Below are 27,397 nucleotides of genomic sequence, written 5' to 3' on the forward strand. Positions count from 1 at the left end.
TGAAAGAAGGGGAATTTAGGTTAAATATTAGGAAAAACTTCTTCCCTGTGAGGGTGGGGAGGCCCTGGCACAGGTTGCCCAGGGAAGCTGTGGCTGCCCCATCCCTGGCAGTGTTCAAGGCCAGGTTGGACTGGGATAGTGGAAGGTGTCCCTGCCCATGGTGGGGGTGAAATGAGATGGGCTTGAAGGTCCCTTGAACCCAAACCATTCTATAAGAAATGCAAATATCTCATTTATCACATCTCAAATATCTCAAAGCTGGCTGACACCCCAGCTCGGCCCCATTCCAGTCAGTGCTGCTCCTGGGCTCCTCTGGCAGAGAGAACTGGTGTGGCCGGTAATGTGGTGTCTTCTGAGCCCAGTGCTGGCTCTGGGGTCCCCGAGTGTCACAGGGCTCAGGAGCAGCACTGAGCATCCTCACACTCCAGGGGCAGGTTATGGATTCACACCTGAGTGAGGAGGAAGCAGAATTTGGGGCCTGGCCACTCCTCCTGCCTCACTCCTGCGGGGTCCCAGCCAAAGAAAGTCCTCTGAAACATCAAATAATAAAAGAGATATGAAATGCCTCTTTCAAATAATGAAATACAGTAGGTTTCGATTAGATTTGAGGAAAACATTCTTCCCTGTGAGGGTGGTGAGGCCCTGGTAGAGGCTGGCGAGGAAAGCTGTGGCTGCCCCATCCCTGGAGGTGTCCAAGTCCAGGTTGGATGGGGCTTGGAGCACCCTGGGATAGCGGAAGGTCCCTGCCCGTGGCAGGGGGTGGCACTGGGTGGTCATCAAAGTCCCTTCCAACCCAAACCATCCTACAGTCTCTGATAATGTGTCGGGGGAAAGGGGTGACCAAACCCGCAAACTCTCCCTTCCCCGGGGGAAGCGCTGCCGGGAGGGCAGCCCTGAGGCCGCTCTTTAGGGGCATTCAAAGGGGGTTTTATTCTTTCCACAGCAAAACCGAACCCACGCCTCGTGTCAGGACTCGATGCTACTTTTCTTCGAACGCAAGAGCCTCCCTCGGAGCAGGGGGGGTGGCCCGGCACCCCAGCTTTGACGCGCAGCCCTGGTGACTCAAGCCTGCGTCAGGGGCTGCGTGGCCCTTCGCGTTGATTTTTTTTTTTTTTTCCTTAATTTATTTTTTTTAAATCGCTTTTCCTTTCTTTCTGTATTTCCCGGGAGCCGAGCGGAGTTACCTCCCTCCGGCGAAGGCGAGCGGGGCCGGGCGAACCCAGCGCGCATCCACCGGGCGGTGGCGGGGCGAGGCGGGGGGGGACCCGGAGCGGAGCCACCGGTACCTCGGAGCTTCACGGCAGCGCCGTGCGGAGCCGTTCCCGGTCACCGCTCGCCTTTCCCGGTCACTGCCGCTCCCGTTTGCCCGGCTCCCCGCTGCACCGGCAGCCTCGCACCGGCCCCGCCGCCGCCCGGACTCGCCATTCCCCCCCCCTCACCGGAGCGGGGGGAACCTGGGTGATTTCTACCGGGAATTTGCGCCGTTTCCTCCGGGACCGGGCCAGTTTCTCCTGGAATCGGGTCGGTTTCATCCTGCCAGGGAGCCGCCGCAGCGCCGAGGTAAGGATGCTCCCCCCGACCCCCGCTCCGGGCTCTCGCTGCCGGGGGTCTCCCCGCCTCGCCGGTGGCTGCCGGCTCCGGGTGCCCCCTCCCCAGGGGGGTCTTTGGGAGGGGGGAGATGCTCAGGGCCAGGTTGAGGAGGTTAATGGAGGAGACACCTCAGCCTGGAGGCATCAGGCGTGGCCCTAAGGGTGGTGGCATCCAGGGCTGGAGGGGGGACATTTAGAGACAGCAGACGGCTTAAGCCACTCCAGGGGGCTGGGGGTCACCGCCGGGGGTGGCACTGGGTGCCTGCCCGGCTCGTGCTGGTGGGGGGCTCATCCCGTTTGAGGATGGGTGGAAATGGAGCCTCCAGGTTGACCTTGACAATAACATTGGGAGAGGAGAAAGCATTCGGCTGCAATGAATATTTCAGTCCCGGCCCCTGGAGTGGTGGGAGTTGTTGCCCCTTCTTTTATTTTCATGCTGCTTCCTGAGTGTGGATGGTTGGGTTCGAGGTAGAAAAATGGGGCTTGGGGTCGTGGTTTTGTGAAATTCCCGGTGTTGGGTGTGGGGAGCCCTTGGCCCCCTCCGTGCATGCTGGGTGTACCCAAAGATGTGTTTTTTGGGCTGGCGTCTCGGCCAGCTCCAAATTTCCGTTGTCCCGGGAATGTGGGGCTCAAAGCAGCTGAGAAACCTGCTCCCAGCTCTTTGTAGAGGACCCAGAAGGTGAAATCCTGCTTCCTGGATCACGCCTTGTGTCTGAAGCACCTGGGGTTTGAATCCATCAGGAGCTGATGTAACTATTTCTGGTCTTGGTAGGAAAAAAACCTGGAGCACCGCGGCAGCTGAGCTATTCTGGGCAGGGCGGAGAGTTCCTTGTGAATATTTCTCCAGAGGTGTCAGGACTAGGTCAAGGAACCTGGCTGGGGGTGTGACTGCTCCAAGGGAAATAAAATGTGGGTCTGAGCTGTCCACTGGGATGAATTGGAGGTGGCTCTGCTAAAATAAAAGGGCTCAGTTTAAACCTGGAGTGATTCCACTGCTACTTCAGGCTTGCACAGAGCAGGGAATCTGGAGTTACACCAGAGCTGGAGTCATGAGGATCAAATTTACCCCAAATCAGATGCTGACCTGTGCACGTCCAGGCGAAACCATCGCCTTGGGAGGAGAGGCCCTGCCTTTACCCCGTCCAGGCTGTGTTTGGAGTTGTTTGTTTACAAACGTGGCAGCAGCTTCATGAATTACACCAGGGAAAAGCAGCGCTTACGGCGGGGTTTGGATGCCACCCGTTTGCTGCTTTTTAGGATGAATCTTGGCTGGTTTGGGGTGCAGTCAGTAACCTTTGGCTGGAGCGGGTGAGTTACGACGGATCGCGGAGATCTAAGTGGAAAACGATCGTCTGGCGAATCAAACCGAGCCCTGGAGGAATCATATGATGGTTGGCTTTGCTCTGGTGTCACGTTATTGCAGCTGCGTGTGTTTTCGTGCCACTAAATGAGACATGAAAGGAGGCCAGAGCTGATGAATCAAGGGGCTCACACGCTTCGTGACAAACCCGAGTGCCGAGGCTTCTCCTCCGCCCGTGTCCCTCTTGTGACCCACGGGCAGAACGGCCCCTTCCGGAGGTTTCTTGGCACCTACCGGGGACAGGAGTCACTGTAATGTCACAGCCTGTGTGAAAACCTCCGAGGTGGGACAGGCACCCACCCGGGCTGGGCAGAGCAGCCCCCTCCGGGCTGGTGTAGCCCCATCTCTGCTTTCCTGAGGAGGAATTGGGGGTTATTTATAACATCTGGGCGCTGGCGAAAGCCTCCGGGGTGGGTGTAAGACAGAAGCGGGGGCAGCTCTGATTCATCAGCGCTCCTGTGTCATGATGCTAAAGCGGGACGCGGTTTGCACGGGAAGGACAAGGAGCGTCCCCGGCCCCTGCGAGGGAAATGCCGGCTGCGTGTCACCGAGCTGCCCTCAGCCCCAGCCAGCCCGCGGCCTGGGGAGCTTCCCTCAGGTGCCCCCCGTGCTCTCCCATCTTCTCACGCTGCCCCCATCCGGAGTTTGTGCCTCCCCAGGGGTGGGTGTGAGGAGGGGACAGACCTGGTGGCACTGGGTCACCCCGTGTCCTTTCCGCAGGGTGGTGGGAGCTGGGTGCTAATTAGCAGGGCTCGTATTAACGAGGGGAGAATGGGAGCAGCCCTAAAACCCTTCCCTGTGGAGCCGGAGGCCGAGCAGGGAGGAGCAGACCCCGGGATGGAACCGATTTAAGGTGGAGGTGTCTCGGACCAGCCTTGGCTGGTGGAAAGGGGAGGTTTGTGTGACGGAGGCCATGGGAAGGTCCTCGGAGCAGGGCAGGGGTGGGTCAGAGCTGCAAAAAAACTCTGCCTTGGGCAAAAATCTCTTCCTGGGGCTTTGAAGAGAAGTTTGGATGCTGCTGGGAGAGTCCTGCCCTTGGTTTCTTGTGGCTTGGAAGAGCGGGACACTTCCCAAAGGACCAGCTCTGCCAGGGCAGTCCCCATCCCACCACAGAGGCTCTCCTGACCTCAGGGAGCAGCAGGAAGGGGCCTGGAGCTGCTTTTCTCACGACTTGGGCTCGAAGTGGGATGTGCATCCAGGTCTCCTTCCCTTGGCTCTTGGCTGTGCAGCGCAGAGGGACGACGGGAGGGATTCATGGTCCTTCCCTTCTCCTCTGCTTCCCGGGTTTGCTGCTTCCGGGGTGACCTTGGATCTGTCCCTTCTCCTCCCCGTTCCAGTGTCCCCATCTGCACCGAAGAGCTTGGCCCTGGGTGCAAGATTCCCCTGGCTCTGTGTGTGCCAGGGAGGATGAGGAGCTGCAAATTGATGCTCAGATCTCCGAGCATGAAGCTGAGAGTAGATTTTCCACCTCCTGAAATCCCTCAGTTCCTCTGTCCCCACTCCTCCCTCCCTTCCCTGCTCCGTGACCTTGACGGGGCGAGCTGGACCTTCCCGGGCCTGGGGAGCTGGATGCTGCACCAGGAACATCTTTCTCCTCTCCTTTAGGAGCTGTGGGGGATTTGTGTGGAAGCTGAGGGGGGAGAAATGGTAATGGTGGGGCAGGGAGGGACCAGCAGAGAGTCCCCAGGGGTTGAAACGCTAATTTTTAATTCACCCAATCTCATCTTGTGGCTTTTCCTGCCTCAGTTTCCCCTTTCTGGACCCAAACAAGGGATAAATGTAGAATTTGGACACAGAGAGGAGAAATTCCCCCTCGCCACATCCTTTGGACCCAGAGCACATTTGCTGCCGGTGGCTGCTCTCCCTGGATTCTGCAGTAAATCCCCATCTCCTCCCTGCCTTCCCCTGTGCTCCCAGGCCCAGCTGAAAGCTTTGCTGACACATTTCCAGCCCGTTTATTGCTTCCCAAGAAAGCAAGGATGGGCTGAGGCAGGACACGTGGCTCAGAGCCTCCCTCCTCCCCTGACCCCTTTGTGGTGCTGCTGGCAGGGCTGGGGGACGTGGGGGGGCCTTCACTCATCCCAAATAGCAGCTTCTTCCCCGTGGATGCTTTTGGGATTGATGGGAGCCTCTGGGCAGGGTTTAACCCTGGAGCAGGAGCTTCTCCATCCCTGCCCTTTCCCTGGTGGGTTGAACCCAGTTTGTCCCATGGCAAACCCATTCCATGTGCCTTGGATGCACTGCAGTGGTGGTTCCCGTGCCAGTCCAAAGGGATGTGGAGCTTGAGGCCACCCTGTGTCACCTGGAGAGGAGGACATGGGCGGGGGACTGTCACTCTGGGCGAGCAGGAGCCCTGGACTCAGCCCAGGGCTCAGGGAACGGCAGCTGCTTTGTGAGGAGTTAAATCTGAAGGTATCCCCTGGGACTGTGGAAGTGGGAATCCTGCTCAAGGACACACCCAGGGACACGGAGCAGGAGGAGGTGAGTTACCCGCAGGGACAGCCCAGCCATGCTCCCCCAGTGTCTCCCCTCGTGACGCCTGTTTGGAGACACCAGTACTGACCACTGCTCAAACTGGTCCTTTCCCTGCTCCTGCTGTGGGAAAAGCCGTGTTCCCTCTCTGGGTGGGTGGCACCAGCACTGGTTTTTACCTGGGCAAAGCTGCGGGTGCAAAGGCAGCCCTGGTCCGGCAGCACGAGTGAGGTTCTTGCAAGCCCTGGGCTCTGAAAGACCCTAATCTATCTTCTAAAGAGAGAGAAAAAATGCACATTTAAGAAAATTAAGGTCATGGGGACTAAGTAAACAAGCTGAATCTCCATCTGTCAGTGACAGGGTTTTCTATCTCTCTCCAGCCCGGAAAGCTCCTGGTTGTCAGCTGATCTGCCTTGTCTTTCTCACAGGGTGGTTGTTATTTTTGGCAGATGAATTTTTGATTAAATTCCCCTTTCAACCAAAGGAATTTGTGGAAATACCTTTCTCAGATGGATTTGGACTGTGCTTTTTGATTTGAGGGTGCAGACCTTGGGGCTGATGCAAGAGGCTGGGGAAATTAATGGGAGGAGCCCTGCTGACCCCGTGTTCCCTGGATCGTGTCCCTGTGCTGCGGGGGTTGGTGGCTCCGTGCGGGTTCTGGCCGGGCTCATCCCACAGCCCCGGCAGGGATGGGGATGGCGAGGGCTGGCTGTGCTCATGGCATCGCTGCTGGGGATGATCCTCCCTTCCTTCGGGCCTGGATCTCTGCCAGGCACCACCACCATGCCCAGGCTGGGGCTGAGCCATTGGGAGATGGCAAGAACTCCCCAAAGCAGCCATGGGGACACTGGGCCAGAGCCATTCCAGGACCAAGATTTGGATCTCTGCTACGATTTTCCCCTCTGGTTTAGTCTGGGAGCAACTCCTGTGGGCAGGGAGACTCGTACCTCTGTCCTTCACCCTCATCCCAATGTTCAGAGAGGCCTTCCCCACCCTGTTAAAGCAGCCAAGCACCCCAGCTGATTCCCCAAATCCTTTGGGAATGTTGGAGTGTCCTCCAAGGCTCTGAGAGGGCTTTGTAGGTGCTGGAAGGACCCTGCTGCTCCAGGATGTGGGTCCTGGTACCTCTCAGCTCCTCAGAATAACGCAGAGGGGACCTAAACTGAGGAGAGGAAGAGGCTGAGATCCAGAGGGATGTTGTGGGGTCTGTCCCGACACCACGGTGCTGGCCTGGCTCAGCACCACCTTCCCTGGAGCTGGGCACCTCCGAGGGGTTGAGGTGTCCCAGGAGAGCTGTTTGGGGCACTGAACTCTGAGCTTGGCCAGCACATCCTGGATCTTCTCGGCTCTATCCCGAATCCTAAGAGACGCTTTAGCCCCAAGGCCGAGTGCTCCTGGCGCTCTGAGTCTCCCTCGCTCCGAAGGAGCTGCTGAGCAGGCAGGGAGCAGCAAACAACCCGTGGGTGTTCACCCAGCTCTGCACAAATCCACGCAGAGCCTGACCCAAACCTGATGGAAATCCTGTGCTTCCCTGGCTGCTGGATGAGGCCCTTCCCACGCTCTGTGCCCGTCCCCATCCCGGCTGAGGATGCTCCAGCCCCGGGCAGCCGCGTGCCGGTGATTGAGCGGTTTATGTGAATGAGCCCTCGTTAGGAAATGAAACATCGCCGGCTGGGCTTGAAAGGATAACTCCAACGGCTTCTCCGGAGGAGCCGGATCCAGGGAAGATGTGGAGCCGAGGTGGTTGCCTGGCAACGGATGCAGCCGACAGTTGAAAATAGATTTTTTTCTTATAGGAACAGGGCCTGGCAAAGGGGGAACTTCCTTCAGGGGTGAAAAAACACCGAGGGGAGGGTGGGTGGAGGGGGAGGTTTCCTGCTCTCGGTGCTTTGCTCCTGGGCTGGAGCCCCGTGCATGAGATGGGGATGAGCTTTGCTGCCTGGGCTGAACCCTCTGCCCTGGAAAGGGTTGGGACTGGGGGCTGAATTAGATCAAAAATGTCCAAAGGAAAGAAGAGCTGGGAATGGCTCTGGAAAAGCCCTCAGGGTGGGGGGGACATGGTGCTGCTGCCCAGCTGGGGTGGGACAGGTCTCTGAGCACAGCAGCATCGCTCTGCCATGGCCCAGCCAGCAGCCGGGTGTCCCCTGGGATGCAGAGGACAGGGAAGAGGGAAGCGCAGCTCTTCCCGAGCTTTTCTGAGATGAGGGATTTATTATGGGATTTCTGTGTTTTCTCCCCTGCTGATGTAGCACCACAGTCCAGTCTAGGGCAGGAGCTGCCCATGTGACCCCAGTTCTCCCAGTACGGAGAGGACGGACATGGTGCTCTCCCAGTTTGGGGATCCCCAGCCCAGTGGAGCAGATTTCCACGATGTCCCCAAGATTTTTGAGGCAGGGGTGAGATCTGCAGGGCTGGGCTGGGCTGTGGGCACCTCCTGAGGTGCTTCTGTGCGGGATCGCTCCTCCTGACCCTCGCTGAAGGCTGGGGAAGGGAAGGGGCCGGGATTGATGGCTCTGCCTTGGCTGCTGCTGTTTTGCAGCCGTTACCTGTCGTGAAGCTGCCTGGGGAGATTTAGCGTCGGGCTCCAAGGCTTTTAAGTCACTCCTGATAACTTCCTGGGATGCAGAGACAGCCTGGGAATTTGTCACTGCCCCCTGAGCGCTTCCAAGCTGTCATGGAGCGAAGCCTGGGCTGTGCTGATGGTGAGGAGGGGAAGGAGCAGGGCAGGGAGGGCAGAGCCTCAGCGAGGGCTGAACGTGGTGTCAGGCCTTGTGAGGTTCAGCTGCTGCTCTGGAGGCATTAGAGGGGACAAGAGGTGTCACTGTCCCCTGGAGCCCAGGGAAATTCCTCTCTCTGGGACCCAGGGGCCTCTTCCCCATGAATAAGAAAGCTGTGGCTGCCCCATCCCTGGCAGTGTCCAAGGCCAGGTTGGATGGGGCTTGGAGCAACCGGGGACAGAGGGAGGTGTTCCTGCCCATGGCAGGGGTGGGGTTGGATGAGCTTTAAGGTCCCTTCCCACCCAAACCATCCTGGGATTCTGTAAGTCTCAACCAGAACGTTGCTCCTGGCCCATCATTCCTGGAGAAGGGGACCCTCCAGGTTCAGGTTCAGGTCCCCAGGACATGGGGGGACGGGCACTCTTCTCACCTGGTGCTGCCGGTCCCGCCAGGACACCTGGGGATGAGACAAAACCAACTGACCCCAGCTGACCCCTTCCCCACCCAGGTCCTGCTGATGAAGAGGAGGTGAGGCCCGAGCTGTAGCTCACACCCGTGCTGCTCCCTGTGGGACATTCATCCTCTTCCCTCCTCCCATCCTGCCCCCGGGGCCGCCTGGAGCCGTCCCGATGCCGAAGAACAGCAAGGTGACGCAGCGGGAGCACAGCAGCGAGCATGTCACCGAGTCGGTGGCCGACCTGCTGGCCCACCAGGAGCCCGTGGACTACAAACGCAGCGTTCTTAACGTGACGGGGGAGACCTGGGACAAGCAGAAGGAGGGAGATGAGGACCTGGACGCGGAGAACCGGCCGGCGTGGAACAGCAAGCTGCAGTACATCCTGGCGCAAATCGGCTACTCCGTGGGGCTGGGCAACGTCTGGCGCTTCCCCTACCTCTGCCAGAAGAATGGAGGAGGTGAGAGATGGGGCAGAGGTGGGATCAGCCCTTGGAGAAGGGGGTGTGACCCAATCCTGCCTCGCTGCACATTGGGGTGTGGATGCCGGCACAGGACAGGGGTAATTTGGGCTCTAAAATGGGTTATTTGTGCTCTAAAGTGTGTTGTTTGGGCTCTGAGGGGGTGAAAGGGCTGCCAGAAGCTGTGCTGAGATGTGGGAATCTCCAGGACGGCCTCTTCCTAAAGGTTGTCCACCTGCCAGTTTGGGAGCCAGGATTTCTGGCTGCAAGCCCTGATTCTTGTAGGGACTATTTGGAAATCAGGGCCCAAGAGGGAAGAGACAGTCCCTCCATTTCCTTGGGTCCTGAAGCCACATTTTGTGGTTCCATCCCCTTCCCAAATCCTCCTTCCAGCCAGCCCCTTCTCTCATCCCACCCCACGCCTCCTCCTCGGGCTTCCAAGAGGGCCAGGTCTTTCCCAGCTGTGCTGAGACCCACCACCCTCCGTGACACTGACAGCAGAGTGGGTTCCTCATCATTAACCCAAACCCAGTCCCTTCCCAGCCGTGTTGGAGGGAGCCAGGCCCAGCCCAGGGCCCCCCTGAGCTCTCCTGTTCCCAGTGCTGCATCCTTCGCCGAACCTGCAGCGCTCTCAATAATTAAAACATCTCCGGTGTCATCGTCAGGATGAGTCATTCTGCCAAACAGAGACCTGTGCAGTCAGCACTCCCCCCCCCGGGGCTGCTCACCCCCATTCCCTTCCCTTCCCGCCTGGGATGGAGCCGGCTGTGCCTGGCTCCTGCAGCCCAGCACCTCCCAGTGCCTTGGTTTGGCTCCAGGCTCGGCTCGGTGTTGGCACAGCTCAGCTCAGCATGGTGTGTTCGCCCCAAATTCAGGGCTGGGAGAGGTTGGTACAGCCCCCCTGGCTTCATTGCACAGCTGTCCACACCTGGCCTCTGACTTCCAAGCAAGTTCTCCTCAGTAAATGAGATTTAGAACCAGCTCAGACCCAGAGGCCAGAGAACCAGCATCCTCCTGCTCTGTAAGGACTTAACCCAGCTGTGCCTCCGTTTCCCCACGGGCACAGCAATCAGTAATTAACCCTAATTAGTGCAATCAATGAAAATCCCTCATCTTACACTGAGCTCTCTGCTGTCCTGCGTATCCGGGGGGCTCTGGCCCCAGCTGTGCCGGTGCCGGGTGACAGGAGGTGCAACCGGTGTTCCCGGGCTGGGATTCGTCCTGGTGTATCCCTCAAACCCGGGGCTGAACTTGCTGTCTGTGTTTGGGGAGCATTAAAGAAGTGGTTTTAGACACAAGCCCGGATGGGGTGTGGAATGGGGATGGGAACTGAGGCAGCACAGCCCTGACACTGCAGCAGCAGAGGAGATGAGTGGTGGGTTTGACCCATCCTGTGATGGGATCCAGGGGCACCGAGCTGGGCAGGGAATGGGGCAAGCAGCTGCTTTTAGGAGCTCCTTGCTGTGATAGAACATCTTTCTGCAGCAGGACTTAAAATAAAAGGCCTTACAAGCTGCCCCAACCATCACCACAATTCCATGGATGGGGAAACTGAGGCACAGAGCTGGGAACTCTGAGCAGCAGCTTGCTGAGCTTTGCAGCGGTATTTCTTCTGCCCAAGTGGCACCATCTGTGTGTCCCATGGGGCAGACAGCAATTCTCTGCCTTTTCCTCCTGCCATGTCGAACCCCCTTGGCAGGGATTCCCTGCAGGCCGTGAGGCTGCTGCGGATGCAGGAGCTTGGGAGGGGTGGACAGACCATTCCTGGTCGCTCTGAGCAGCTCCAGGATGTGGTGGTGGTGGCTGCTTTCTCTCCTGCTCCCCGAGCAGGTGTCTGCGGGGGAGAACGGCTGCGTGCTGGGAGCAGGATGGGCTGGAGCCAAATTCCCAGGACTCGAAGTGCCGGGAGCCAGCATGGGCTGGCAGCGCTGCCCAAGGCTGCTGCCCACCTTTCCAGACATCACAGGAAGAAAATCTCCAACACTGGACAAATTTGCATCTGAATCTGTCCATCTGTCTCATCTGCACCTATCTGCAGGTGGAGATACCCAGGAGAGCGTTGCAGAGATGGGATGCTCGTGGTCCTTCCCGAATTTCCTTGAGCTCCACCTCTGCTCTCTGCCTCTCCTTTTACCCTCCCGATCACCCTGGGCTGCTGCACCTCAATTTCTCTCCCTACCGGCATTTTTAACACACCATCCCCAACCACTGCTGGCGCTGATCCGCTTTGCAGAGTCCCAGCTTGGAGCAGCACTCCCTGCCCCACCTCCTGCCCGGGGCCGGGGAGTGGCGGCTGTCCCCGGGGTGTCAATCCAGGCAGGAATTTCGGCTGTCTTTGGACCGTCTGCTGCCCTGCAGGAGCCAGGCACATGCTCCCGAGCCCATTCCTCAGCTCCTGGCAGGAGGCTGGAGTCATTGCTCAGCCGGGCGCTGCGGCGTGGCTCATCGCATCCTTTACGGTCACCGGCTGTGCTTCGGGAGCCACCGCCTCCTCTCCAGCCTCAGCAATCAGACAGGCACTAACCGAGCTTTTAACCTGAGTCGTTTCTACCCCTCAGACCGTGCAGGGTGGCACACGGCATGGTGGTGCTGCTGCTGGGAATGTGGGATGTCCAGGAGGATGTGTGGGGACAGGGGGCTCGGCTGTGCCTGGGGGACCGGGAGGGCTCCCGTGTGTCCGAGGTGGCCGGGAATGTGGCTGTGATCCCATGGGTTGGCCTATGGAGGTGTCTCCTTGCACAGGGAGATTTGTCTGTGTGGATTCAGGGAGTCTTTGGGGGCCTTGGGGTCTATCCCACACGACCCACACTGGCAGGGGAGGCTGCACCCTTCCCTTCCACACATGTGTTTGCTCCTCTCCACAGCTTCTCCTCTGGCCAAGCTCTGATCTGCATTCCTGGATCACAAAATCAGGGGAAAACCACGGAAAATTTAGGTTGGAAAAGCCCTCTAAGACCATCGAGTCCAACCATTAACCCAGCACAAGGCCACCTCTAGCCCATGTCCCCAAGTGGCACATCCACACAGATTTTAAATCCTTGCAGGGAGGGGGACTCCACTGCTGCCCTGGACAGCCTGTGCCAGTGCCTGACCATCCTTTCCATGAAGAAATTTGTCCGAATATGCAACCTAAGCCTCCCCTGGTGCAACTTGAGCCTGTCCCAGCTCTGCCCTGCTTGTCCACCCCCGTCCATCTGTCCTTGGCTGCACCGGAGCAGGGAGATCCATGATGACCTTTCTGTCCCCTTCCAGGTGCCTACCTGGTCCCATACCTGGTCCTGCTCATCATCATCGGGCTGCCCCTGTTCTTCCTGGAGCTGGCAGTGGGGCAGCGGATCCGCCGGGGCAGCATCGGCGTCTGGAATTACATCTGTCCCCGCCTGGGAGGCATCGGCTACGCCAGCTGCCTCGTGAGTGCGCCCAGGGCACCCCTCCAGCCCCACCTCGGGGTGTGTGGGATGAGGCAAACCTCGAGGAGCCCCATGGGGGGGGGTTGAGAGGCCAAGAGGTGTTTTTCCAGCTCCACTCATGGCTCTAGGGCTGGTTTGGGAATGGGCCCATCCCCTGATCGCAGCAGCCTCGCTTCCCTCCGCTCCTTGCGTGGCATGAGGGGTGCCGGGGACGGTGCCACTGCCCTGGGGTTTGATGCCGTGTCCTCCTCCTTCCTCCCCCCCAGGTCTGTTTCTTTGTTGGTCTCTACTACAACGTCATCATCGGCTGGAGCATCTTTTACTTCTTCAAGTCCTTCCAGTACCCCCTGCCCTGGAGCGAGTGCCCCATCGTGAAGAACGGCTCGGTGGCCGGTGAGGGACGGGGAAGCTCGGCTGGGAGGAGCAGTTCCCAGGGAAGGGGGGCTGTGGGACACTGTGGGACACACATCACCACCCCCAACAGAAGGTGGGGCCACAGGAGGTGGAGGTGTCTCCTGGGGCCCTGGATCCTCTCTGGCCCAGCTGCCCTGACCATATGGAGAGCTTTCCCTTGGGTTGGGTGTCTCCCATGCGCTCTCTCCCCACTGATGGGATTCAATGCCAGTTTGGGAATCCAGAGTCCCCACTGATGGGATTTTCAGGCTGCCTCAGTGCTTGAGGCCAAGATCTGACCCAGGACCATGGAGGGAGGCAGCAAGAGGAAGGCAGAGGCTGCTCCATGGCTGCCTGACTGAGACATGGATGGAGCTAATGGTGTTTAATAACACCTGAGCATCAACCTGGGACTCTCTGAGAGCTTTTATAGCAAATGAAACTGTCTCTCCCAGTATTTAACATCTCATTTTCACCTGGCAGTGTTTTTCTGTCCTGTCTCTTCTTTTCCCTGCTAAGAATGAGCCCCATTAATTTCTGCCCCTCGGTTTCCAGAGGTGGGGGTGACTCTCCCCCTCACGCCCTCCTGCCTCTGCTCTGTTGCAGTTGTGGAGACTGAATGCGAGAGGAGCTCAGCCACCACCTACTTCTGGTACCGGGAGACCCTGGACATCTCCAACTCCATCTCTGAGAGCGGGGGGGCTGAACTGGAAGATGACCCTGTGTCTGCTGGTGGCCTGGAGCCTTGTTGGCCTGGCCATGATCAAAGGCATCCAGTCCTCAGGGAAGGTGGGTATTGGTGGCCACCTGAGCCTGGCTGGGCTCTGTCTTGGAAGCAGGAACCTGCCTGGACCACACTGTCCTGCCCCAGTCTGGGGTACCAGTGGAATGCTGTGTCCCCTGGGATGCTCACACCCACTCCATAGCTGGGCTCACCTCTGGAGGGATCCAGAATAAGATCAAAAGAGGGTGTAGGGAAGAGCTTTAGCTCAGCTGACACGTGCAGCCAAGGCTCAGCCACACCAGGGCAGAGAATCCACCTGAGCTCCAGCACTTCACAGAGTCACAGAATCAATTAGGCTGGAAAAGACCTTTGAGGTCATCGAGTCCAACCTGTGACCTAACACCACCCTGTCACCCAGGCCATGGCACTGAGTGCCACATCCAGCCTTTCCTCAAACACCTCCAGCGATGGTGATGCCACCACTTCCCTGGGCAGCCCCTTCCAATGCCCAATCACTCTTTTTGTGAAGAACTTCTTCCTAATGTCCAGCCTAAACCTCCCCTGGTACAGCTCAAGGCTGTGTCCTCTTGTCCTGTCGCTGGGAGCAAAGCCCAACCTTCACCTGGCTGCACCCTCCTGTCAGGGAGTTGTAGAGAGGGATGAGGTCCCCCCTGAGCCTCCTTTTCCCCAGGCTGAGCCCCCCCAGCTCTCTCAGCCGCTCCTTACAGGACCTGGGTTCCACACCCTTCCCCAGCCCTGTTGTCCTTCTCTGGACGAGCTCCAGCATCTCAACATCTTTCCTAAATTGTGGGACTCAGAACTGGACACAGCACTCGAGGTGAGGCCTCACCAGTGGTCCTGCTGATCCAGACCAGGTGCCATTGGCCTTCTTGGCCATGTGGGCACTCTGCTGCCTCATGTCCAGCCTGCTGCCAGTCAGTACCCGCAGGTCCCTTTCTGCCTGGCCACTGTCCAGCCACCATCCTGATCCGAGGGGCATCACAGTTTATTCCTGGGGAGCCAACCCCATCCTGGGGAGGGAAATGCTCCCTTCTCCCCACTCCGAGCTGTCCGTAGGTTGGGTGGGAGGGTGGCTGAGCCCAGGGGGGCAAGAATTGAGGCTGTGCCTGTGTTCACCCCTCTTGCTCCAGGTGATGTACTTCAGCTCCCTCTTCCCATACGTGGTGCTCGTTTGCTTCCTGGTGCGGGGACTGCTGCTGCGTGGGGCAGTGGATGGGATCATGCACATGTTCACGCCCAAGGTGAGAGTTCCAAGCCCAGCAGACTCCAAGCAGGTTCCCCACCTGGCTGATCACGCCCTATTTTCCCTTATTCTCTTATTATTCCCCTTATTTTCCTCCCCACCCCAAAAATCAGAGTGCCAGCCCCAAATCTGGGAATTCCTGATAGATCATCAGGATGTGGAGTGGCTCCCAAAATTCAGGGTGTGGCTAGGACAGCCAAGAGCCTCACAAACTCACCATCCTCAGCTGCCCAGCCACCAGGGTGGGGGGCACAGAGGTGCCCGAGGGGATATATAAAGATCTAATGGAAAGATGCTGTCTGGCAGCAAAACCTCTGCTGGTGGTATGCACTTATTAATTAACCAGCTAATTAATTAATTAAGCAGAGATGTAGATGAATCAGCTCGTCTGGCGAGGCTGTTAGAAGATATTAATTAAGGTCCCTTGACGAACAACGCTGGGAGGCCTCCAGGCTGCAGCTCTGGCTCCCAGGAGAGGGGGAATGTGGTTGGGGGGGTATCAGGAGTTAGAACAACCCCCCAGCCAGGATGTTGGATTTCCATGCTCCAGGTGCTCTGGAAGCAGGAGAAGGCCGTGGAGGATGGAGACCCATCGCTGGGCATGGGGTGGTTCCCTGGGCTGGGGGGACAGGGACATGGAGCCCCCAGTGTGGGCTCTGGGGCAGGTGGAGTAGACAGGGACGTGGTCAGGTCAAACCTTGTCCTGACCTCTCTGTGCCTCAGTTTCTCCCTCTGTGGGAATGACAAGAAGGACCCGTGAGTGCTGGGTAAAGCCAGACCTGACCATGGCAGATCATGGAACCACGGAATGGTTTGGGCTGGGAGGGGCCTTAGGGATCATTTCCTTCCACTGCCCCATCAAAGCACCCCCAGCTGCTCCAAAACCAACTCAGCCCAGAGGCACAGCAGCCTTTTGATGGAGCTTTGGGATGGGTTGTGGGGCCACCAGGCCACCTGACTCCTTCTTCTGTCTTCCTTCCAAGCTGGACAAGATGCTGGACCCCCAGGTGTGGCGTGAAGCAGCCACACAGGTTTTCTTCGCCTTGGGCCTGGGTTTCGGGGGGGTCATTGCCTTCTCCAGCTACAACAAGCAGGACAACAACTGCCACTTCGATGCCACCCTTGTCTCCTTCATCAACTTCTTCACGTCCGTGCTGGCCACCCTGGTTGTGTTTGCTGTGCTGGGCTTCAAGGCCAACATCATGAATGAGAAATGTGTGGTGGAGTAAGATTTGCTTTTTCTCTGTTTTGTTTTTGCTGGTTGTGGTGGGTCTGGAGCTGGATGATCCTGGGTTTTGGTGGACCCAAGTTCCTGATGGTTGAGACCTGGATTTCCAGAGATGTCCCGCTGTAGCTGAGGGAGTTGGATGTCGCTGTTGTACTGAGAATGGCGAAAGGAACGACACAGAATTCAAGTCCAGGATAAAATGGGATTATTTAATGAATTACAAACTCGTTTATTTAACTTGGTTCGCAATAGAGAAATGATGATTGGCCCATCGGTCAACCACCCACCAAAGTGGTTGGCTGAAAGGAATAGTTCCCATTCTCAGAATATTATTCTCAATGAACCAAAACAATAGCCACAGTATTCCACAACAACCTGCACCTGCAAAATAGTTTACAGAATAGCAACCCGTTCCTCAGCTAGTTTGTGTGAGAACGGAGACTTTCACAGGAGGCTGTAAAAAGCTGGAAAATTTCTCTGCTAGCTTTTTTAGCACCTACAGTTGGACATTCAGCTCCTCCAACCTAAAGTCCAGCCCCAAGACGGGCTCTCAGTCTGCGGATTGAGCGTGCATCCAATGTGTCTCAGGTGCCCTGCATCACCTGAGAGGTTCTGCTCTCCCTTAGGAACGCTGAGAAGATCTTGGGCTACCTGAACACCAACGTGCTGAGCCACGACCTCATCCCACCCCACGTGAACTTCTCCCACCTCACCGCCAAAGACTACAACGAGATGTACCGGGTGATCATGACGGTGAAGGAGGGGCACTTCAAAGAGCTGGGCCTGGATGCCTGCCTGCTGGAGGACGAACTCAACAAGGTACCTGGTGGCACTCCCGGTAGGACCAGCAGGTCCCCCGCCCCATTGCCTCTTCCTGTGTCAATCCTGAGCACATGGATCTGGAAAAACAACTTTTAGAGACCCTCCAGGCATGGGGAATCCAAGTCCCTGTGGTTTTACCCAGCACACAGGGGTCCTCCTGGGGTGGGAGAAGTTCTGTCCAGTACAAGTCTAGCAGGGTCATCACCAGTTCATCACCAGTACCAGACTGGGATTTTCCTTCCTTGAAGAGGGTTTGGTGAGGGAGACCTGAGACATCAGGGGCTTGAAGTCTGTGTCCTGACAAGTTTCTTCTCATCTTTTGGTTCTCTCCCCACCTCAACAGTCGGTGCAAGGGACTGGGCTGGCCTTCATCGCCTTCACAGAAGCCATGACCCACTTCCCAGCCTCGCCCTTTTGGTCCGTCATGTTCTTCTTGATGCTGATCAACCTGGGCTTGGGGAGCATGATCGGGACCATGTCAGGCATCACCACGCCCATCATCGACACCTTCAAGGTGCGGAAGGAAGTGTTCACAGGTGAGGTCCCTTCTCCTGCAACCTCCTTGGGAAGGGGTGGGGGGGTCCCCGTTGCCTTGAGGAGTCACTCCAGGAGAGTGTGGACATAGTGGGGGGTGAACTGGGCCCTGCTAATGCAGGGAATGGACTTTGTGGAGGTCTTGGTGTCCCTCAGGGGGCTCTGCTGACCAGGCCCATTTGCTCCCCACAGTCGGTTGCTGCATCTTCGCCTTCGTGGTGGGGCTGATCTTTGTGCAGCGTTCTGGAAATTACTTTGTCACCATGTTTGACGATTACTCGGCCACGTTGCCGCTCACCGTCGTGGTCATCCTGGAGAACATCGCTGTGGCCTGGATTTACGGCACCAAGAAGTAAGGAATTTCTGTGCAAAAGGAATAACTGTGCTGTAACTCCTGACTGAAAACCCCTTCCAGCTCTTTTCCACACGGCTTTCTCTCCAGGAGAAAATGCTCCAAGGGCAGGAATTTGGTTCACTTTGATCCTCCTGCCCTGCCCTGGTGTAACCCAGCCCCAGGAGCGGGTCTGTCTCGTGGGTATCTCCTGTTGGTTGTGATGCTCAGTTACTTGTGATGACACTTCTTTCTGAGGTTTCCAGGTCCTTCTGCAAGTGGATGCTGTTCCCCTCTGTGGTCTCGTTCAGAAGTTGTCCAGAGCAAAGGCAGCTCTGGGTAACGCTCAAATGGTCTTGTCCTGAGGAGTTTTCCACAAATTCTTCAGGCTTGAGGGACGCTGAGATGCTCAGCTGGGTTCTTCTTCAGGCTCTACCTTGAGCATCAGCGGGGCTCCTGGGAGGTTGTTTCTCACTCGAAGGTGGGGGATATCACGATTCCATGTCTCTCCTCGGCAGGTTCATGCAGGAGCTGACAGAAATGCTGGGTTTCCGGCCCTACCAGTTCTACTACTACGCCTGGAAGTACGTGTCTCCCATCTGCATGGCCGTGCTCATGACCGCCAGCATCATCCAGCTGGGAGTCAGCCCGCCAGGATACAGCGCATGGATCAGAGAGGAGGTGAGCGCAGCTCCCTCCCCTTCCCCACCCACGTCCCAGCGGAGCAGGGGCAGCTCAGAGCCACAGACCGCTCTGTTCATGCCAGCTCCACTCATTCCTCCTTCCTCTCCTGCCCTGGGTGACGTTCCCACCCTGCTCCTGCCCTGGGAGCGGTCAGGTTTGTTCACGCTGCCCAGATGTCTCCAGCCAGCTCTGCCCATGGGCTGAAGTTTGTGTTAATTTTGGTTGGCTCCCACAGCTCCACGCTGTGCTCAGCATCCTGTGTGAGGATCCTTTCCCTCCACCTGAGCCCACCTTCATGTGGTGTCCCTGAGGATGGAGTCTGGCAGGAGGCAGCAGGAGCTGTCTGGTGCTTTGGAGACGTTGTACCTGGTGGGCATCACCTCTGCTGCAACAACCCCGTGACGTTAATATCTGTCTCTTCCAGGCTGCTGAAAAGTTCCTGTTCTACCCAACCTGGGCCATGGCCATCCTCATCTCCCTGATCATCCTGGCATCCCTCCCTCTGCCTCTGGTCTTCATCCTCCGGCAGTTCCACCTCGTGTCGGATGGCTCCAACGCTCTCTCTGTCACCTACAAGAAGGGGCGGATGATGAAGGACATCTCCAACTTGGAAGACAACGATGAGACCCGCTTCATCCTGAGCAAAGTGCCCAGCGAGACCCCGTCCCCCATGCCCACACACCGCTCCTACCTGGGCCCCGGGAGCAACTCCCCCATGGAAATGAGCAGTGCTCCCAACGGACGATACGGGAGCGGGTACCTCCTGGCCAGCACCCCTGAGTCTGAACTGTGATGGTTGCCTGCCAACCACCCCCACCGGGAGAGGAGGGCACTGGGGAGTGGATCCTGGCTGTCCAGGCAACAGGAAAATTAATTACTAAGGAAGATGAAGAAGAAACCCCTCTTAAAACCGTAAGCAAAGCAGCCATTTCTGAGATGACGTCGGGAAGAAGGGATTGCAGGAGGGGCAGGACTCCTCTGACAACCCTCGGTGGAAAGGCAGGACCCCTGGACTCATCTCCGGGGAAGGGAGGAGGAGTAAGAGGCGCTGCAATACCTTTCCAAGAGTTGTTCTCATGCAGCTCAAATCTGAAGCAAAGAATCTCTCTTTTCTAAGCAGCTGATGGTTGGAACAAGGACCTGGCAGCAGGTGGGAAGCCAATCATACTTCCTCCTGTCACCCAGTGCTCTTCCCTCCCTGTCTGTTGTCCTTTAGCCGGGAGGAGTCATGGCCTTATTCCAACGAGCACAATTAACCATCGATGTTCATAGCACAAAAAGGTGCTGTTGTTGTCACCATCGTTGTTGTTGTTGTTGTATCTCCTGTAGGTTTTTATAGCTGTGGACACACCCAAATAACCCCCCAAATTCTGGCCAGGGTTGGCAGGGAGCAGCGTGGGGCCAGCTGAGATATTGGGGTGGGTAAGAGAGGGCATGGGGCATCCCTGGAATCTTTATTGCCACCAGCATAGGGATGGTGGCTGGGAGTTGCTTGGGGGCATGGAGATGTCACAGCCATGGGATGGAGCGGCTGGGATGCTCCGTGGGCTGGTGGCGATCGTGCTGAGTGGCAGGAGGACCCCTGAAGTGACAGTGGTTTGGATGTGTGAGCCTGTGTGTGGTCTGGACGGGGTGAGCGTGCTGGGGGTCACGAGCGCTCTCCTGGAATTACTCCTGACGTGTGGGATGCTCTGCTGATCCAAAATCCCTGGCACGGTGATCATCTCCTCTCACTCCTCTCTTTAGATGTCCCCGAGGGACAAGCAGAGGAGCTGTGGGACATCCAGTCCTACCACACTCCTGGTTTAGCTCTCAGGAAACCACCCCCTGACCGCCCTCCCTTGCCCCCCTGAGCTGCGCAGTGATTCTCTCTGGACGTGCCTCCTCATTTCTCCTCGTGTCCCATCCAAACCAGGGGTTTGGCATTGCCTCCTGTCACACCCCACAGGAGCTCACCAGCCTTTGGGTGGGGGTGACCAGCTCCTGGGGACCAGAGGCACCCAAGGAGCAGCAGCTCTTGGGAGCCAGTGCCAGGTGCCAGGTGCCCAGTAGCTCTTGATCCAGGCTGGGGAGCCCTTGGGAGAGTCCAGGGGCCTCTCTCGTGCCCATCCTTGCTTTTGGGGGCTCACATTGATGTGACCTTACGTTGTTTCTCCCCAGGCTGTTTAGAAAAGGGTGGGATCTCCCAGCTTTGGGTCTTTCCCACCGGGACTGGGGGTCGTTTCCCTGAATCTTACATGTAACCAAGCACTCTGCCAAGGGTACTGGGATAACCTGGCATCATCCCCCTTTTCCTTGGGGACGGGGAAGCAGCTGCCTCCTTGCACACTCTCTCCCCTCTGTCGCCTCCAAAGGCTGGGGGAGCACCTCAGCCTGGGTCCTGCTGGGCTCAGGTTGTGCATGAAGATCTTTCGGGCCGCTCTGAAGGCCACGTTTGTGGGTGCTGGTTCACGAGTCCTTCTCTCCTCCACTTTCCTGTCGATTGCTTTTCTTTCACCTTGATTCTCCTTTTGGTTGGAACTGAAGGCAGAAAGCAGCTGGTCCATTCACCACACCCCTGATTCTCAGCATCCCTGGGGCCAGGAGGTTCCCACAGTGACATCTCTTGTGGGTGTGATCCTTTATTCACAGTCTTCTCCATGGGCTTGGCTGGTCACCTGGAGACTCTTCCTGGACAATTAGCTCCAGTCCTTCATTAACCATTTTTCTGGGGGGAAAATGGAGGAATGGACTGAACCAAAGCAGCTCAGTGATGGTTCCAAGGGGCACCAGATCTGCGAGTCAGGATCAGCCATGCTCCTCCAGCAGTTCCCCCTTGCTCATCCCCTCCCGCGTCTTTCTCCTTCCTCTGCCCATGCAAGAGAGACGCAGAAATGTCCCCATGGAATCTCTGGAAGGGAGCAGCCCAAATCCAGTGGCATTTCCCCATCATTAGGCAACACGTCCCATCCCATTTCTCACTGGGTCCATCCTCACCTGACCAGCAGAACAGAGGATGAGTCAAACCCTTGCCCAGCATCACCTCCCCATGCCCCCGAGCCCAGGGACCACATTCCCACCGTAGCTCCCATGGAGTTAACGGAGCAGGACACCTCCCACAGCCAAAACGCTCAGTCCCATGTGCTCCCATGGCACGATGCTCCTCGAACCCTGGGGGGAAGGATCCGGCCCTTGGTCTCTCCCACCCCCGTTCCCAAACCAGCCAGGGAGGCACTCGCTTTCCTCTCTTCTCCTTGCATCATCAATGAGAGGCAAAGTCAATAAGAAGGTAAAAGAAGCTATATTATATATATTTATATATATATATATATATATAAAATATATACAGAGAGAGGAGACGGAATAATAACCTAGAGATTCTCTATTTCTATTGTATATTTATTCTGTAAATGTCACTGTAAATGCTGTTAAATGACAAATCGTATTCCAAAGTGGCCCATGACCTATTTTCATTCCCAGTGCTGTACAGATCAATTCTCATTCTATAGCAGGGCATATTTTTACCTTTTTATTTCTTGTGCGTGGTGGGTGCACGTCCCCTTCTCCCCCCCAGCCCCAGGGTGTCCAGCTGCCCTGGGGACCCAGCAGGGAGGAGGAGGAGGAGGAGGAGGAGGAGGAGGAGGAGGAGGGACGACACCTTTACTTTTATCTGTGGAAATACTGTACTTTGTCGTGGCATTTGCTCGGTGTTAGACACGGGGTGTTGGGGGGAGTGTGTGTGTGTTAGGTTTTAGGAGATCCGTGTTGTTGCCGTGGGAGCGTGCGCGTGTTCGTCCGTAGATGCCGTGCGTGGGGTGTGCGCGTGTCCGTGTGCGTGGGTGGCTTTAGGATTCACTTCTGGCTGTACTCGCTCACTTTTGGAGCCTGCGTGGGGGTTTCTCCCGCTCGCCGGGGCAGGTTCTCCCTCCACACACCTTCTCGGGGTCCCAGGCTGTGGATGAGGCCGACCCCCAGTGGCTTTTAGCCCTAGAAATCACTTCTTTTCCTCTTTTTCTGCACAGAGGCACAGGGAATAGCTGCTAGTTGTGAGCACAGGCACTTTTCAGTTTTCCTTCAGGCAGTGGGGCAAAGAGGGGGGAACCGCTGCCGATATCCCTGTCCCCCACATCAGCTCCTCGATGGGTTCCCAGCCCAGATCCTGCTGCTCAGAGCAGTGTGGTACCCCTGGCTGCGAGACGAGGAGGTGCTGGGTAGGTCGGGGGAGGTCCAAACCGTGTCCCCGCTCTGGGGGGAGGGTGTTCAGTGGGTCTGGAGAGGGCAGAAAGGAGGTTGCAGGAGGGGCACACCCTGTGGTGCTGGAGCTGCAGGTCCAGCCTGTAGGGCTGGAGTTGGGATGCTCCGTTCCCCAGGACTCTGCTGCAGGGGCTGGACCTTGACCCCGGTACAAAGCAGAGGTCAAGGCAGGACTGGAGCCGGGTCCCCAGGTGTCCCAGGGCTCCTTCCCCTCAACCCCTCCAAAACAGCCCCTTCCTCACCTCTCAGCTCCCACCCAGACCCCGACAGGTCACATTAAGCCCCAGCACCTCCCAGGAGCAACTCCCACTGCCTTCTAATGGCCCCCGCCTCTCCCGAGCGTGGCTCTCGCCGGCAGGAGCGGCGCCGGGTGGCCTTGGTGGCCGGGAGGGACATGGCACAGCCATGGGAACACGCAGGATGCGGCTGCTTCCCCTGGGACAAGCACAACACTGGCGAAACCCTCCTGTACAGGTAAAGCACAGACCTCCTAGTGACGCGTCCCGTGTCCCCTCGTAGCCGCAGTAGTTCCCTCGTGTGCCGGGCGCGGCCGGGCTGCGCCGCCCGGGCTCCTCGGCCATCGGGAGAAACCCTGTAAGAGCTGTATCGGAGTCTGATTAAAAGTCTCTTCTTACCAAATCTCTCCTCACCGAGTCTCTTCTGTGCCTCTGTTTCCTTTCTTGGGTGGGCTTTGGGGTCTCTCTGAGGTTTAGGGTGGCAGAGACACAAAGCAAGGGGCCCGCGGGAGTCGAGGTCTGTCCTTCCCTGTGCTGTCCCCACTACTGTCCTGCAGTGTCCCCTCATCCCTGCCTCCACCCAGCATCAGCCGCTGCAAGGGCCTTGCTCGGAGCGAGCTGTCTGTAGGTGCTTCAGGAGCCTCGTGGAGGTTGTTTCCCATCCTGGGCCAGTTTAACCAGTACACATTGGTTTTCCAGGGCACAGGGACTGGTAAGGTGCAGCGCCTGCTCCTCTGCACAGTGCCCTGATAACAGCGCTGGTGGCTTATCCTGAGTGCTGGGAGCCCTGCGAGTCTGGAGACCCTTCCTGGAGAAGGCCCAAGGGTTTCCAGCAATCCCAGATGATTTCAGCTGCTGGGAATTAGCTGAGGTTAGCTGGGGAGCAGGGCTGCCTCTTCCCTTCTCTCCCATCTCTGGTAGCTTCTTTGGCTTCTCCAGGGCTCCTTCAGGAGCCTGAGGAAAGGGGGAAAGAAATCAGGAGAGATAGATCCAGATGAAATCCCCGGCACCGGGGATGCCACGGGGACACTGCCACGGCTGTGAACTGAACAGTGACAGCCCTGGGGAAGCAGGGAAGGTCTTTTGGGCACCATCTGGAGAGGTTGGTGCAGGACCGGGGCGAGCGTCGGACATGGCTGGAGGAGCAGCACTGCCCGGGGAGGGGAAGGAGGTGGCACAGGGGTATCTGTGTCCCAGAGGACATCCAGGGTCCAGCTCTGTGGGAAAACGCCCCCCAGGAGTGATGAGCAGGACAAGGGGACACGGAGGGCAGCTCTGACCCCAGCACAGGCCGGTTCTGTGGGAGCAGGGATGGAGATCCCAGCTCAGGGTAAGGCCCAGTGCTGGACTGGAGCCACATGTGGTGTCACTGCAGTGCTGAACCCACCGAACTCAGCCCATCCTGCACTCCCAGGGGCTGAGAGAGGGTCTGCAGGGGCCAGAAAATCCCAGTGCCAGGGGCTTTCTGAAAACAGGAGAGAGAAACAAACTGGAAAGGGTGATTCTGGCCCTTGGGGGCTGGAATAAAGACACAGAAATGGGCCCAAATGTGGAATTTAAGCCAAACACTTTCTATTTTAAAAACCGCATAAATATTGAATTTCCCGTGACAGCGAGGGAGGGAGGTTTCAGAGCCTGGTGGGAGGTGAAGGATGTTGCTGTCGGATGTGGGGGTGGGTTTTGGGCGTCCCATCTCCAAACATCTCTGGACCGGGCTGCGGGCACGAGGCGGGTACGGACACGAGGTGGAGCTGCTACAGCAGCCTCTGCCGAGATTCCCTGAGCACCTCGGAAAGGAAAAGGACATCCTGACGCGGAAAGACAGGGAAACCGAGGCACGGCCCCAGCTCACGAACCGCTCCCGCTCACTCCAAAGCCACACAGTCCCCACCACTGTCCCCGCTCCAGCCCAGCGCCCTCCCTCCCGCTCCCAAATTGCTTTTATGGAGCGAAATTGCATCAGCGCTGCCGTGGATGGAGCCAGATTCTCCCCAGACCCCGCCGCGCTCCGCCGGCCGTGTTTTCCCTGCCTGGGCTCCAGCCGGGGCGCAGGACACGAGGTGGCACTGTGTGACAGAACACGGGGACACGCCGCCGCGCCAGCAAGCCGGGGAGCATTCCCTGCCCGGGAATCAGGGCATGTGCCAGCTCCCCTTGCAGGCTGAGGTCATGGAGGGATGGGGCTGCAGACTCTGCCAGTGTCACCGGCACTGCTAAAATGAGCAATTGTAGTTAAAAATTCACCTGGCAGAGGCGGAGAGCAGAGACAGAGCTTGTCCATGGCTTGTGACAGCTTTTTAAGGAAGACCCACCTCCAAGAGAGTGTCCAGAAAGGTTTCTTGGGGATCCCACCCCGGGGAGGGGAGTGCCGTGGGTGCCACCCCAGGTCCAGACCTGTGACCCACAGGTCAGAGATGGAGCTGTCCCACCAAAAACATGAGGGCAGAGACCTCCTTTGGAGCATCCAGGGGTTCCTGAGGACAACATATCCTTCATTAACAAGATTCTGGGCTGCAAGGACCTGGAGAGGTTGGTTTGGCTATTTCTACACCAAAACAGGATGGTCTCTCCCTAAAGTGATGCAGTGCAGCCTCCTCCTCTGTCCTTCCATGGACGGAGGGATCCCAGCGTGTCCCCAGCCTCCCTGTGAGGCCACTCAGCCCTCTGGGCATCCCGTGCTCCACTGTGCTGCTCTCTCCCCACCGCTGGGGATGCGCCCGATGTGCTGGACCATGGGCCAGGCTCAGGGTGCTGCGCCGGGTCAGGGGAAGAGGCCATGGAGGGGAGGGACCCAGAGACCCCTTAAAATGTTCCCAGGACCCACCCAAGGCTTCCCAGGTTAGAGCTGATCCTGCTTGAGGTCTTCCAGGTCCTGCTCCTCATTCCATCCTTTGTCTGGATGTTCTCTGAGACACCGTGAACCTTGCAGGACGTCCCTGCAGAAGTGACTCCTTCTTGCTCCACAAAGGCCCTTATTCATCCAGCTCTTTCCATTTTCTCTTCTTCTCTCTCTCTTTTTTTTTTTCCCATGGACATTAAAAATCAGAAGGCATATTTAGAGAGCAGACAGCTTTGGGCGGGTGTTGCTGGCTAAAAGATCTCTTCCTTCCCCAGAAACAACTCATTTGTCTGCTTGGCCACCTCCTCCCACCCCAGGAACGGCCGCGCTTGGGTGCACGAAGCTCTTCCTGGCGGGATGAAAGTCGACAGATAAAATATTAGCATCAGGTCGCAGCATTCCTTCCTCCTGGCCAAACTCGCATTACGCCGATGAGGAGCCGAGCTGCGATGCCTGGCTGGTGATGCAAGGCTCGATTTTTCCAGCACGGTTTTCCCTTGGGCTCCAGGCTCTCCCGCTGGTGCAGCTCTGGGTGGTTTGGGTGTGGAGCTACGCCAGCCTCCACCCGCTCAGGATCCGGCCCTGGAAGCTGTGGAGTTGCAGTCACAGTTGGAGCAGGGCTGTCTTGGTGGTAAGATTCGAGCGTGGCTCTCGTGCCTCGTGGATTTTTTTGGGTGGAGCTTTTTCCCCAGCCACCCCCAGTGCCCCCCAGAATTCAGGGGCACATCAGTGAGGGGACAAATCTGGGCAGGGGGTGAGGAGGGGACCTGGTGGGGTGACAATGCACCACACAGCCCGGGGAGGTGCAGAGAGGGGTGCTGAGGCAGCATCCTCCACTCCACGTCCCCTCGCCCTGCACCAAGAACTCCCTTATCCGAGTGCTGACCCTCCTGGGTGAGACCCCCACCCCAATAACAGGCCTGTGCTGGGCTTGGATCCCTTCTATGACCCCAAAGCACCCCCCGCCCCCCAGTGCAGCAGCACCAGCGGTGCCAGTGCAGGAGTAAACAGAGCTGGCAGGATGAGTCCCTCAGGTCTTCACCTGGGTGACAGCCTCGGCCCTGGGGCACGGTGCTCTTCACCTCCTCCCCAGCCCCAGGAGCCGGGGCTGAGCATCACCAGCACCCCGGGGGTGTCGGAGCCCCCAGGGAGGGGGCTTAGGGGAAGGGCTCCGCGGGCTGGGGTGGTTGGTACCCCGAGCCCCGGCGGCCGCTGCGGGAAAGGGGCATCTCACACGCAGGAGCAGAAACAGGGCGGAGAGATGCTCGGGGAGGGTGGTGGGAGGGAAGGGGGGTCAGGTCTGAGTGCAGCCTCCCAGCTCCCCACCGGCCCCGGGGTCGGTCTCTCCTGACCTCTCGGTGAGCGAGGGATTGCGAGCCAGGGAGGGATGGGATCTGCGGGAGCCTCTGCCAAGAGCTGGCTCCAGATCCGCAGGCAGCTCTGGGCTGCATTTCCCCTCCGGCGCGAAGAGGAGCTGGGGTGTCCGGGGTTCACTCCTCGCTGACACCGACCCCCCGAGACCCTCAGCGGCACGTCGGGCCCCGCGGGGAGGTGAGCCGGTGCCGGGGGGTGCGGGGGCCCTGGGGGTAGGCGGAGGGTTGGGCTGGGGGTGGAGGGGATGAAGGGATGGATGGAGGGATGGGAGG

The 27,397-nt window shown here is 58.0% G+C and overlaps 2 protein-coding genes across 4 annotated transcripts in view; both read left to right on the forward strand.

Moving 5' to 3' along the window:
• The first annotated feature begins 1,047 nt into the window (after positions 1-1,047).
• SLC6A17 (solute carrier family 6 member 17) lies at positions 1,048-23,315 on the forward strand. Its single transcript, XM_042013696.1, is given in 13 exon segments — positions 1,048-1,560; positions 8,647-9,053; positions 12,306-12,463; positions 12,730-12,856; positions 13,463-13,551; positions 13,553-13,645; positions 14,732-14,842; positions 15,828-16,069; positions 16,699-16,891; positions 17,238-17,430; positions 17,621-17,780; positions 18,278-18,440; positions 18,868-23,315. Coding segments are annotated over 12 exon segments (2,184 nt in total). The 5' UTR covers positions 1,048-1,560; positions 8,647-8,767; the 3' UTR covers positions 19,237-23,315.
• A 2,726-nt stretch (positions 23,316-26,041) lies between these two features.
• Positions 26,042-27,397, forward strand: part of KCNC4 (potassium voltage-gated channel subfamily C member 4) — a 23,009-nt gene continuing 21,653 nt past the window's right edge. The window contains exon 1 of one of the 3 annotated variants that reach the window (XM_042013697.1): positions 26,042-26,382. In XM_042013697.1, coding sequence (XP_041869631.1) covers positions 26,215-26,382 — 168 coding nt within the window. In that variant the 5' untranslated portion in view covers positions 26,042-26,214. Of the gene's footprint in view, positions 26,383-26,584; positions 27,303-27,397 lie in introns of those variants that run through there. The other 2 variants (XM_042013698.1, XM_042013699.1) reach the window with 2 other exon arrangements.

This window comes from Corvus kubaryi, unplaced genomic scaffold (assembly GCF_017639235.1).
Source record: "Corvus kubaryi isolate FWS band 111438036 unplaced genomic scaffold, C.kubaryi_AGA036_p1.0 split1-37355, whole genome shotgun sequence".
In the NCBI taxonomy this organism is placed as follows: Eukaryota; Metazoa; Chordata; class Aves; order Passeriformes; family Corvidae; genus Corvus; species Corvus kubaryi.